Raw genomic sequence first — 13,153 nt, 5'->3', positions numbered from 1 at the left:
TGTAAAACATCAAAGTAGTATTATTATTCATTGAACAGCACACTTTTTTTTATTGAAGTAATAAAGTGCCTTTGTGATGGAATCCTTCACTGTGCATTTTTCAATTGGAAGAATAAGGAAGTCTAGCAGCATCTTTATAACGTCATGATAGACTATGGATGCGGGACGACCGATGACGTCTTCCTCTGTGAGGACCATAGGTGCGTCAGGTGGAGTAGTAAATTCATGGCTTTCATCTTCCTTATCTTCCGGATCATCGTGCACAGTCTCATCAAGGCCAATGACAGGATAATCCTCTAGCGACATTCCATTTGGGAGAGCAACACCAGACCTGCAAATGTAAAGAAAAATATATTTCACACATCACCCGGTAAACAAAAGCTTCTGCCAGCCACTCTGGTCCGAATTAACATTAGTCTGGTAGCTTTCCACACCAACACCTACAATGGGTTTTTACATATAGTTGATAACCCTAGCAGTTCCGTGGTTTTCGCATCTGTATTGCTTTCGGAGACTGATTGCAGGAAGAAGGTCTTTTGGACATGCAACAAAGGTTTAGCCGCAATGAAAATCATACACTATATTGAACAAAATGTACAAGCATCACAGTCTTTCCATTTACAAAATGATAAATAATAATTATAATAATAATAATAATAATAATAATACACATACCTAATGCAAATTTGCGGATCCAGATTTTCTGCTTCATCCACGTCAGCGGAGGTTTCCCAGGTCTCGTGTTCTTCTGAGAGCTCAACCTCCTCGGTCTCATCTTCTTCTGTGGATGACTGTGATTGTGTCTCTGTATCCGGAGTCCAAGTTTCATCCCATGTGTCATCATCCCAGTCAATCCTTTTGAATGAAGTTATTTTAGTGCCCCTTTCAGTACCATCACAAATAAAGACCCTAAAACAGTAAAACTTACATTGAATTTTGTAGATTGTTGAAGGCATATTCATCAATCTCAACTGCATTTACACTAGTTGAGGACCTAGAAAAAATATTCAGTAAATTACCCAATATAAAGCAAAAACAACTAAAGTTTAAAAAGAAAAAGGTATCTTCTCAGAAATCTACAATTGTATTTACCTTGCTTTCTCTTGTGAAACAGTTCTTCTTTCTTCCTCACTGCTACTACTGCTGGCCATTTTCTCAATTCCCTTCACAGAGAAATCTGCTTCTCTATAAATTACACACATATAGAAGATAGAATCTGTTGCTAATCCTTGTTGGAACAGTCACAAATACAAGACTTAGTTTCTACTGTAAATAATTTACCTTGATGATAAATATGATAATAACTTACCGATCAGACAGTGACTCCTCAATTGTGGACACAGCTGGTGGCTGGGGTCGGGCCCATTGAGTGTGTGTCAGCGGAGTGGATGTTATTTTATCATAGCTTTAACAAATATTGAATTATACACACGTTAGTTGTTTGTTCTAACAAAGTACAAGCATAAAACATATTTTATATTTTAATGCACAGATATGCATCAAAGTAGATGGTTTGGAAGGGCATCCAAATTTGGGTAGTCACGTTTGGTGGCACAATTATGTTGCAAATTATAAACTAACTCAAAAACATTCATGCAAGACAAAATGTCAAATGCCCTTCCGTGTTTTATTTACTTATTATACTGATCGATTGAGTGACCGAGGACTCAAGACATGATATGCAATGGAGAAGTAGCTTGTTGCATTTGTGTAATAAATACTATGGTGGAATTATCGAAAATGAACACACAAGGTTTTAGAATATTTCAGCATGATACCATTTACCATTTGGTCGTAAGGCTACTTTAGACAAATTGAGATGTTTACCGTGTCTACGCGGTGCATGACTTGTGCCAGGGCTAGCATCGCTAATCATAGCTTACCTTTTACTAGCAGTGATTTTAAATGGATTTCTGCAAATAGCATGACAAACTTTACCTGTCTAGTAGAATCTTCGCCAATGCGGCAACAGTGGGAAGCCCAACCTGTGTTTTTAGTGCACGCCAGCGTGTGAAATGTTCACCCAAAATCACTCTGGTCTTGTTTCGATGTTCAGCGGCCTGTCTCTTCTTTTCATACACTTCGTGTACACTTTTTCTTTTTCGACCCTCAGCCATTTTCAAAGGAATGGCTGAAACCGTAACTCACACATAATACACCTGAAAGTGTGCATGCGCAGAAAGCTAAAAATACATAGGGACGAGCACGTACGACGGCCTTACGTAAACATATAACCAGAATGATTGACACTTAGGTGGACCAATAGTTTAGACTACCCACCCGGAAAAAGAAAATCCTCCGCTTTACCTTTAATGTTACTCAGGAAACAGGTCACAGGTTTAATTCGTTTGAAGTACTTGTACTAAATATTACGCTCTTAGATGTAAGAAAGAAATCCCTATTATCTCTAGCCTTGGCTACTGTATATAGACCTCCAGGGCCCTATGCTGATGTCCTAAAAGAGTTTGCAGAGTTTCTCTCAGATCTATTGGTCATTACCGATAAAGCAATAATTGTTGGAGATTTTAACATAGACGTAGATAACACAAATGATGCGTTAGGGACTGCATTTACAGATTTATTAAACTCTTTTGGGGTCAAGCAAAACGTCAGTGGTCCCACTCATCGTCTAAATCATACACTAGACTTAATTATATCATATGGAACCAATCCAACTGATATAGATATTATACCGCAAAGTGACGATCTCACTGATCATTACATGGTATCTTGTATAATACATACTGCTGAAATTTGTCATGTTGCGCCACGTTATAGACCAGGCAGAACAATCCTTCCAACCACTATAGATAGATTCTCAAATAGCTTACCTGATCTATCTCAGCTGCTCAGTGAACCCAAACAAACAGATGAACTAGAGGAAATGACTAGCAGTTTGAGCACCATTTTCTCTAGTACATTAGATATTGTTGCACCAATTAGATCAAAAAAGGTTAGAGAGAAAACTAAAGCACCTTGGTACAACAGTGCTACGCATGTTATCAGGAGAGAAACTCGTAATTTAGAGCGTAAATGGAAACAAACTAATTGAGAGGTCTTTAGAATCGCGTGGAAAGACAGTATGTCACGTTATAAAAAGGCTCTAAAAGCAGCCAGGGCTGAGCATCTCCACAAACTAATAGAAAATAACCAAAATAATCCAAGGTTTTTATTTAACACCGTGGCTAGACTAACAAATATACACACATCACCAGAGCAAAATATTCCGTTACAGTATAGTAGTAATGATTTTATGAACTACTTTAATGAGAAAATAGAAAGAATCCGTAACACAATTGTAAATGTACACTCTTTTATGGTGTCTTATGATTCAGCCTCAATTATCGCCCCTCTGGAACAACTACACTGCTTTACAACTATAGGACAGGAAGAGCTAAATAAACTTATCATTGCATCGAAACCAACAACATGTTTATTAGATCCAATACCCACTAAACTACTGAAAGAAGTGTTACCTGTAGTGGAAGAGCCTCTTCTCAATATAATTAACTCGTCTTTATTTTTAGGTCATGTTCCAAGAATATTCAAGCTGGCATTAATACAACCTCTCATTAAGAAACCGCAATTAGACCCAAATAACTTAGCAAATTACAGACCCATTTCAAATCTTCCATTTATGTCTAAAATACTAGAAAAAATTGTGTCCGCTCAATTTTGCTCTTTCTTGCAAGAAAATGAGATATATGAAAAATTCCAGTCAGGATTCAGACCGCATCATAGCACAGAAACTGCGCTAGTTAAAATTACAAATGATTTACTTTTAGCTTCTGACCAAGGCTGTATCTCAATACTAGTTCTACTCGATCTTAGCGCTGCGTTCGACACTATCGATCATAAAATACTCCTGGATCGACTACAAAACTACACTGGTGTTCAGGGACAGGCATTAAGCTGGTTTAGATCGTACTTATCAGACCGTTACCATTTTGTCTGTTTAAATGGGGAAAAATCGAAGATAACGTCAGTAGACTATGGAGTGCCGCAAGGATCGGTGTTAGGCCCTCTGCTATTCTCAATATATATGCTCCCACTTGGTAATATTATAAGAAAACATGGAATTAATTTCCACTGTTATGCTGATGACACTCAATTATATATTTCATCACGGCCAGATGAAAACACTAACTTATCAAATTTGACAGAGTGTCTCAAAGATATAAAATGCTGGATGACGCGTAATTTCCTGCTACTAAATTCAGATAAAACAACAAATTCAGAGGTATTACTTATTGGTCCAAAAAACTACCCACAAACTCACTTACAATACAACTTTAATATAGAAGGATGTCCTGTTACTTTATCCACTACAGTAAAAGACCTGGGTGTTATACTAGACCGCAACTTGTCTTTCGAAAATCATATTTCATATGTTACAAGAACAGCCTTTTTCCACCTTAGAAACATTACAAAGCTACGTAACATGCTATCTGTTTCTGATGCAGAAAAGTTAGTTCATGCATTCATGACCTCGAGACTAGATTATTGTAATGCTTTATTAGCTGGCTGTCCTGCATCCTCAATAAACAAGCTACAGTTAGTGCAAAATGCAGCTGCTAGAGTTCTTACTAGGTCAAGAAAATATGATCATATAACACCAATTTTATCATCTCTACACTGGTTACCTATCAAATTCCGTATCAATTACAAAGTACTATTACTGACCTATAAAGCCCTAAATGGTTTAGCTCCTGTGTATTTAATGGACCTTCTATCGCCCTACAATCCATCGCGTTCTTTAAGATCACTAAATTCGAGGCTTCTGGTCATTCCTAGGATATCTAAGTCCACTAGAGGAGGGAGGGCGTTCTCACATTTAGCTCCTAAACTCTGGAATAGCCTTCCTGATATTGTTCGAGGCTCTGACTCGCTGTCCCAGTTTAAAACTAGATTAAAGACGCATCTCTTTAGCCAAGCATTTACATAATGCTTACCTTTTATACCACTGCTGAATCAGATCAAATGCATTTAATATTATAAAACTTGAAGAGTCTGTAGGTCATTTGTATAGGTTGCATAGTATTTACAGTCATTACGTTCCTGTGTATATTGCGTGAATGACGGGTGGTTGGGTAGATATTGTGTTTTGCGGTAGGTGGTATGCCATACGGAACCGTTGCCACTGAACCTGCTTTAACGACGACAGTGGGGCTCGACAGCCTTAGTCAAACGGGTCGGCGCGTATGGTTGGGCTGCGGAGAGATTGTGAGATTGTGGTTGGGTCTCAGCAGCAGGAGGGATGTAGAGGTCAGTAAGCAGGGCTGAGTTGAGTGGGGGACGGAGGGGGGTGACTCTGGGACGCAAGAATCACTGTCTTCATGTTTTCTATCAATTACGCCCGTGTTATGGAAATCATTATGAACAGCAGCTACGCTAATTATTTTCCCTTTTTGCTTTTCTGCTGTTATCTCGGGATGCGAGTCCCGAGAAAAACGGCGTTCGTCAGCTCCAGTTTGTATCCAGCCTTTCACGGAGACTTCAGATACCCCAATCACAAAGCCTGTGAAGAGAAGACTCAACACCGGCGATATGGACCCTTTATGGTGGACGGCACTGATCCTCAACAGCTCGTCTCAACACCGGCGTGATTACTTGGACTTCCAAAAGATGGAAATGGATAAATATTCTAAATGTTCCGATCCAATCTGCCTTGTAATGCTGCCCGAATCATAAATCATGCACTGTTCCTTCGTTGGCCAGAGGAGAACTGGCCCTCCGACTGAGTCTGGTTTCTCCCAAGGTTTTTTTCTCCATTCTGTCACCTGATGGAGTTTTGGTTCCTTGCCACTGTTGCCTTGGCTTTTGGCTTGCTTAGTTGGGGACATTTAATATTCAATAATATTATTGATCTGCCTTACTTAAGGTGGACGTTGACTCAATTTTCTTTTAGAAACAAACTCTGTTATACTATTTTCATGTTATCACTGTGAAGCTGCTTTGATACAATCTGTATTGTAAAAAGCGCTATATAAATAAAGGTGACTTGACTTGACTTGACTTACCTTTCCTTACCTTTCCACGTAGATATGTTCCTGCAGACGCCAACCTTGAGGGTGCCATCCGTGAGGTGCACATCTTCGCAGATGCCTCTGAGCAAGCTTATGGAGCTGTAGCCTACATGAGAACTGAGAACAAGGAAGGCCAGATCTACCTGTCTTTTATCCTTGCTTGTTCACGAGTAGCTCCAAGACGTCTGCATTCCATACCACGCCTGGAGCTTTGTGGAGCACTGGTTGCAGCGCAGCTGGCTCGTGTCCTTGAGAGGGAACTTACCTTGACAGTGGCTCGAACTGTGTTGTGGTCAGACTCCACTACAGTACTAACCTGGCTACACTCCCAGTCTTGCCGCTACAAGGTCTTCGTGGGCGCCAGAATAGCGGAGATACAGGAGTTAACAGAGAAGTGCACTTGGCGCTACGTGGACTCGGCGAACAATCCTGCTGATTATTTGACGAGAGGGAAGACCCTGGAGGCCCTAATAGATCCCAACCGATGGTCTCAAGGACCTCCCTTCCTTCTCCAGAACCCAGCCACCTGGCCAGAAAGACCCAGCACCGAGCCATTTGAGGACAGAGCAGAATTCCGGAAGGCCACCTTCTGTGGAATAACGGTTACCTCACCAATGTCGATCAGCAGGGATGACAAGGTGTACCACACCAGGCAGGAGCTCATAGATGCCACTGCTCAAGAAATCCTAGGACAAACCCCTTCCAGTTCACCGAGTAATGCTGAAGAGTAACCGTCCTCTGCTAAGACTGCTTTACTTATGTACATGTTTTATCCCAAACAAAGAGCAACTTCCACATCCTGCTTCTTCGTTCAGAAAATCTGTGTGTTTGCCCTGTTCAAACTCCTCATTGACTAAGCCACATGAATGAGATGGACCATTAGTAGGGCAAGCGAATCGTTGTCCAGTGGCCTGTCGAAGTAGTTGTTCATCCGGATTACTTTGTGTGCTGGCCTTGTTTAAATGCCAATGTGTTGTCCCAAACAAAGAGCAACTTCCACATCCTGCTTGTTCGTTCAGAAAATCTCTGTGTTTGTGTGTGCATGCCCTGTTCAAACTCCTCATTGACTAAGCCACGTGAATGAGATAGACAAATAGTAGGGCAAGCAAATCGTGTCCCAGTGGCCTGTCGAAGTAGTTGTTCATCCGGATTACTTTGTGTGCTGGCCTTGTTTAAATGCCAATGATGTTGTTGTCACTAAAGCCAAGGTCTTTCACAGCCCCGGTGGCCTAATGGATAAGGCACTGGCCTCCTAAGACAGGAATTGTGGGTTCGTTTCCGATCTGATGTGGATTGCAGCAGAGTGGCGCAGCGGAAGCGTGCTGGGCCCATAACCCAGAGGTCGATGGATCGAAACCATCCTCTGCTAAGACTGCTTTACTTATGTACATGTTTTATCCCAAACACAGAGCAACTTCCACATCCTGCTTGTTCGTTCAGAAAATCTGTGAGTTTGTGCGTGTGTGCCCTGTTCAAATGCGTCATTGACTAAGCTACCTGAAGGACAATTAGTAGGGCAAGCGAATCGTGTCCCAGTGGCCTGTCGAAGTAGTCGTTCATCCAGATTACTTTGTGTGCTGGCCTTGTTTAAATGCCAATGATGTTGTTGTCACTAAAGCCAAGGTCTTTCACAGCCCCGGTGGCCTAATGGATAAGGCACTGGCCTCCTAAGCCAGGGATTGTGGGTTCGAGTCCCATCTGGGGTGGTTTACAGCAGAGTGGCGCAGCGGAAGCGTGCTGGGCCCATAACCCAGAGGTCGATGGATCGAAACCATCCTCTGCTAAGACTGCTTTACTTATGTACATGTTTTATCCCAATCAAAGACCAACTTCCACATCCTGCTTGTTCTTTCAGAAAATCTGTGTGTTTGTGTGTGCATGCCCTGTTCAAACTCCTCATTGACTAAGCCACGTGAATGAGATAGACAAATAGTAGGGCAAGCAAATCGTGTCCCAGTGGCCTGTCGAAGTAGTTGTTCATCCGGATTACTTTGTGTGCTGGCCTTGTTTAAATGCCAATGATGTTGTTGTCCCTAAAGCCAAGGTCTTTCACAGCCCCGGTGGCCTAATGGATAAGGCACTGGCCTCCTAAGACAGGAATTGTGGGTTTGTTTCCGATCTGATGTGGATTACAGCAGAGTGGCGCAGCGGAAGCGTGCTGGGCCCATAACCCAGAGGTCGATGAATCGAAACCATCCTCTGCTAAGACTGCTTCACTTATGTATATGTTTTATCCCAAACAAAGAGCAACTTCCACATCCTGCTTGTTCGTTCAGAAAATCTGTGAGTTTGTGTGTGTGCCCTGTTCAAATGCGTCATTGACTAAGCTACCTGAAGGACAATTAGTAGGGCAAGCGAATCGTGTCCCAATGGCCTGTCGAAGAGGTCGTTCATCCAGATTACTTTGTGTGCTGGCCTTGTTTAAATGCCAATGATGTTGTTGTCACTAAAGCCAAGGTCTTTCACAGTTTTATCCCCAAAAAAAGAGCAACTTCCACATCCTGCTAGTTTGTTCAGAACAATCTGGGTTGGTTTACAGCAGAGTGCCGCAGCGGAGGCGTGCTGGGCCCATGACCCAGAGGTCGATGGATCGAAACCATCCTCTGCTAAGACTGCTTTACTTATGTACATGTTTTATCCCAAACAAAGAGTGAAGTGGTTTTCAATCTTTCCGAAAAATAACTTCGCAGAGATCTTTGATGCCAGAAATAATTAGACTTTATTTTCGAACGCCGTTCCGTTCCATAGAACGGCGCTCTAACGCTCTGGCTCTCCGGCCCACTGGCCCTCTGGCCTTCCAGCGCGCTCCAGAGTATATTTTGGTTCAGAGTTATATACATAAATCTTCTTCCAAAGAAGGTAGCACACCCTATAGATAGTTTTGGGTAAAGGTCTTTTACCATGTGACTTCTCGGAATAGAATTTTCTGCAGCAAACAACATTCCATTCAAGGTCTTTCACATACACAGAGGAAATCCAAAGTCACAGACAGAAGAAATAATTGTGTCCAAATATATAGCTAAATTACTTGTTTTCTAAATAATAAAATCTTCAACAAGAGCAACTTCCACATCCTGCTTGTTTGTTCAGAAAATCTGTGTGTTTGCCCTGTTCAAACTCCTCATTGTCTAAGCCACCTGAATGAGATGGACAATTAGTAGGGCAAGCGAATCTTGTCCCAGTGGCCTGTCGAAGTAGTCGTTCATCCAGATTACTTTGTGTGCTGGCCTTGTTTAAATGCCAATGATGTTGTTGTCACTAAAGCCAAAGTAATGGGGGCACATGAACACAGGTCTTTCAGAGCCCAGGTGGCCTAATGGATAAGGCACTGGCCTCCTAAGACAGAAATTGCCTAAGACTACCCAGAGGTCGATGGATCGAAACCATCCTCTGCTAAGACTGCTTTACTTATGTACATGTTTTATCCCAAACAAAGAGCAACTTCCACATCCTGCTTGTTCGTTCAGAAAATCTGTGAGTTTGTGCGTGTATACCCTGTTCAAATGCGTCACTGACTAAGCTACCTGAAGGACAATTAGTAGGGCAAGCGAATCTTGTCCCAATGGCCTGTCGAAGTAGTCGTTCATCCGGGTTACTTTGTGTGCTGGCCTTGTTTAAATGCCAATGATGTTGTTGTCACTAAAGCCAAGGTCTTTCACAGCCCCGGTGGCCTAATGGATAAGGCACTGGCCTCCTAAGCCAGGGATTGTGGGTTCGAGTCCCATCTGGGGTGGTTTACAGCAGAGTGGCGCAGCGGAAGCGTGCTGGGCCCATAACCCAGAGGTCGATGGATCGAAACCATCCTCTGCTAAGACTGCTTTATTTATGTACATGTTATATCCCAATCAAAGACCAACTTCCACATCCTGCTTGTTGGTTCAGAAAATCTGTGTGTTTGTGTGCGCATGCCCTGTTCAAACTCCTCATTGACTAAGCCACCTGAATGAGATGGACAATTAGTAGGGCAAGCGAATCGTGTCCCAGTGGCCTGTCGAAGTAGTTGTTCATCCGGATTACTTTGTGTGCTGGCCTTGTTTAAATGCCAATGTTGTTGTTGTCACTAAAGCCAAGGTCTTTCACAGCCCCGGTGGCCTAATGGATAAGGCACTGGCCTCCTAAGCCAGGGATTGTGGGTTCGAGTCCCATCTGGGGTGGTTTACAGCAGAGTGGCGCAGCGCAAGCGTTCTGGGCCCATAACCCAGAGGTCGATGGATCGAAACCATCCTCTGCTAAGACTGCTTCACTTATGTATATGTTTTATCCCAAACAAAGAGCAACTTCCACATCCTGCTTGTTCGTTCAGAAAATCTGTGGGTACTTCTCAATATCCTTCCTCGTCTCCTCGCTCCTCCGTCCTCCATCCTATGACCCGGAAACCAATCAAGCACAGCCATCTTGAAGGACATCTCAATTCTCTAATTGCACCGCGAGGAGTCGAGGATCGAGGAGTGAGGAGGCTTTCAGAGGAGTTATGAGCAAGGATACACAGGTGTATCCTATGCGGAAGTGTTTTATTGACTAAACGTGACGCACGTATACATTCTCCTCCCCCTTGACATCGGTCATAATAATTTGAATTTATACTTTACCTTTGCAGTTTATATAAACCACACATCTCACATATTTCAGGAGGGTATCTTGCTTTATTATTATTCATTATGAATTTCTTAAATAAACAAGCTTCAACAACATAAGGGAAGATCCTTTGAGCGCTACTGATGACGCTGTGAAGTGACATTCGAGTGAGCAAGTATTCCAATGCCAATGATGTTTTTGTCACTTATGTACATGTTTTATCCCAAACAAAGAGCAACTTCCACATCCTGCTTGTTCGTTTCAGAAAATCTGTGAGTTTGTGTGTGTATACCCTGTTCAAATGCGTCAATGACTAAGCTACCTGAAGGACAATTAGTAGGGCAAGCGAATCTTGTCCCAATGGCCTGTCGAAGTAGTCGTTCATCCGGATTACTTTGTGTGCTGGCCTTGTTTAAATGCCAATGATGTTGTTGTCACTAAAGCCAAGGTCGTTCACAGCCCCAGTGGCCTAATGGATAAGGCACTGGCCTCCTAAGCCAGGGATTGTGGGTTCGAGTCCCATCTGGGGTGGTTTACAGCAGAGTGGCGAAGCGGAAGTGTGCTGGGCCCATAATCCAGAGGTCGATGGATCGAAATCATCCTCTGCTAAGACTGCTTTACTTATGTACATGTTTTATCCCAATCAAAGACCAACTTCCACATCCTGCTTGTTCGTTTCAGAAAATCTGTGAGTTTGTGTGTGTATACCCTGTTCAAATGCGTCATTGACTAAGCTACCTGAAGGACAATTAGTAGGGCAAGCGAATCTTGTCCAAATGGCCTGTGGAAGTAGTCGTTCATCCGGATTACTTTGTGTGCTGGCCTTGTTTAAATGCCAATGATGTTGTTGTCACTAAAGCCAAGGTCTTTCACAGCCCTGGTGGCCTAATGGATAAGGCACTGGCCTCCTAAGCCAGGGAATTTGGGTTCGAGTCCCATCTGGGGTGGTTTACAGCAGAGTGGCGCAGCGGAAGCGTGCTGGGCCCATAACCCAGAGGTCGATGGATCGTAACCATCCTCTGCTAAGACTGCTTTACTTATGTACATGTTTTATCCCAATCAAAGACCAACTTCCACATCCTGCTTGTTCGTTCAGTAAATCTGTGTGTTTGTGTGTGCATGCCCTGTTCAAACTCCTCATTGACTAAGGCACCTGAATGAGATGGACAATTAGTAGGGCAAGCGAATCGTGTCCCAGTGGCCTGTCAGGTAGTTGTTCATCCGGATTACTTTGTGTGCTGGCCTTGTTTAAATGCCAATGATGTTGTTGTCACTAAAGCCAAGGTCTTTCACAGCCCCGGTGGCCTAATGGATAAGGCACTGGCCTCCTAAGACAGGAATTGTGGGTCCGTTTCCAATCTGATGTGGTTTACAGCAGAGTGGCGCAGCGGAAGCGTGCTGGGCCCATAACCCAGAGGTCGATGGATCGAAACCATCCTCTGCTAAGACTGCTTCACTAATGTATATGTTTTATCCCAAACAAAGAGCAACTTCCACATCCTGCTTGTTCGTTTCAGAAAATCTGTGACTTTGTGCGTGTATACCCTTTTCAAATGCGTCACTGACTAAGCTACCTGAAGGACAATTAGTAGGGCAAGCGAATCTTGTCCCAATGGCCTGTCGAAGTAGTCGTTCATCCGGATTACTTTGTGTGCTGGCCTTGTTTAAATGCCAATGATGTTGTTGTCACTAAAGCCAAGGTCTTTCACAGCCCCGGTGGCCTAATGGATAAGGCACTGGCCTCCTAAGCCAGGGATTGTGGGTCCTAGTCCCATCTGGGGTTGTTTACAGCAGAGTGGCGCAGCGGAAGCGTGCTGGGCCCATAACCCAGAGGTCGATGGATCGAAACCATCCTCTGCTAAGACTGCTTTATTTATGTACATGTTATATCCCAATCAAAGACCAACTTCCACATCCTGCTTGTTCGTTCAGAAAATCTGTGTGTTTGTGTGCGCATGCCCTGTTCAAACTCCTCATTGACTAAGCCACCTGAATGAGATGGACAATTAGTAGGGCAAGCGAATCGTGTCCCAGTGGCCTGTCGAAGTAGTTGTTCATCCGGATTACTTTGTGTGCTGGCCTTGTTTAAATGCCAATGTTGTTGTTGTCACTTAAGCCAAGGTCTTTCATAGCCCCGGTGGCCTAATGGATAAGGCACTGGCCTCCTAAGACAGGAATTGTGGGTTCGTTTCGGATCTGATGTGGATAACAGCAGAGTGGCGCAGCGGAAGCGTGCTGGGCCCATAACCCAGAGGTCGATGGATCGAAACCATCCTCTGCTAAGAATGCTTTACTTATGGACATGTTTCATCCCAAACAAAGAGCAACTTCCACATCCTGCTTGTTCGTTCAGAAAATCTGTGTGTTTGTGTGTGCATGCCCTGTTCAAACTCCTCATAGACTAAGCCACGTGAATGAGATAGACAAATAGTAGGGCAAACAAATCGTGTCCCAGTGGCCTGTCGAAGTAGTTGTTCATCCGGATTACTTTGTGTGCTGGCCTTGTTTAAATGCCAATGATGTTGTTGTCACTAAAGCCAAGGTCTTTCACA

At 43.2% G+C, this 13,153-nt stretch overlaps 1 protein-coding gene and 5 non-coding genes across 6 annotated transcripts; 5 read left to right on the top strand and 1 right to left on the bottom strand.

Annotated features, from left to right (window-relative positions):
* Positions 1-27: 27 nt before the first annotated feature.
* On the bottom strand, positions 28-2,117 carry LOC143703904 (uncharacterized). Its single transcript, XM_077197380.1, has 6 exons — positions 1,939-2,117; positions 1,310-1,405; positions 1,093-1,185; positions 929-994; positions 676-855; positions 28-331 (listed from the first exon to the last, which is right to left on the bottom strand). The coding sequence occupies exons 1-6, from the start codon at positions 2,115-2,117 to the stop codon at positions 28-30; spliced, it is 918 nt and encodes a 305-aa protein (XP_077053495.1).
* Positions 2,118-7,659: 5,542 nt separating this feature from the next.
* Positions 7,660-7,732, top strand: trnar-ccu (transfer RNA arginine (anticodon CCU)). The gene has a single exon. It is a non-coding gene; the product is annotated as a tRNA-Arg (tRNA).
* A 1,954-nt stretch (positions 7,733-9,686) lies between these two features.
* trnar-ccu (transfer RNA arginine (anticodon CCU)) lies at positions 9,687-9,759 on the top strand. The gene has a single exon. It is a non-coding gene; the product is annotated as a tRNA-Arg (tRNA).
* Positions 9,760-10,107: 348 nt separating this feature from the next.
* Positions 10,108-10,180, top strand: trnar-ccu (transfer RNA arginine (anticodon CCU)). Its single transcript has one exon. It is a non-coding gene; the product is annotated as a tRNA-Arg (tRNA).
* An 879-nt stretch (positions 10,181-11,059) lies between these two features.
* On the top strand, positions 11,060-11,132 carry trnar-ccu (transfer RNA arginine (anticodon CCU)). Its single transcript has one exon. It is a non-coding gene; the product is annotated as a tRNA-Arg (tRNA).
* A 343-nt stretch (positions 11,133-11,475) lies between these two features.
* Positions 11,476-11,548, top strand: trnar-ccu (transfer RNA arginine (anticodon CCU)). Its single transcript has one exon. It is a non-coding gene; the product is annotated as a tRNA-Arg (tRNA).
* The last annotated feature ends 1,605 nt before the right edge of the window (positions 11,549-13,153 follow it).

The sequence above is a fragment of the Siphateles boraxobius genome, unplaced genomic scaffold (assembly GCF_051911475.1).
Source record: "Siphateles boraxobius isolate OS27281-9 unplaced genomic scaffold, OSU_SipBor_1 39, whole genome shotgun sequence".
Classification (NCBI taxonomy): Eukaryota; Metazoa; Chordata; class Actinopteri; order Cypriniformes; family Leuciscidae; genus Siphateles; species Siphateles boraxobius.
Note: the sequence above shows the minus strand (reverse complement) of the source record. Positions and strands in the feature narration are given on the sequence as shown.

Bases quoted from the DNA above. Each gene is read 5' to 3' on its own strand.
- LOC143703904 (XM_077197380.1), bottom strand. From the start codon at position 2,117: ATGGCTGAGGGTCGAAAAAGAAAAAGTGTACACGAAGTGTATGAAAAG. The intron at 1,406-1,938 runs GTAAAGTTTGTC...TATTTGTTAAAG, and splicing joins GCGAAGATTCTACTAGACAG to CTATGATAAAATAACATCCA. The intron at 332-675 runs GTATGTGTATTA...TTACATTTGCAG, and splicing joins GATCCGCAAATTTGCATTAG to GTCTGGTGTTGCTCTCCCAA.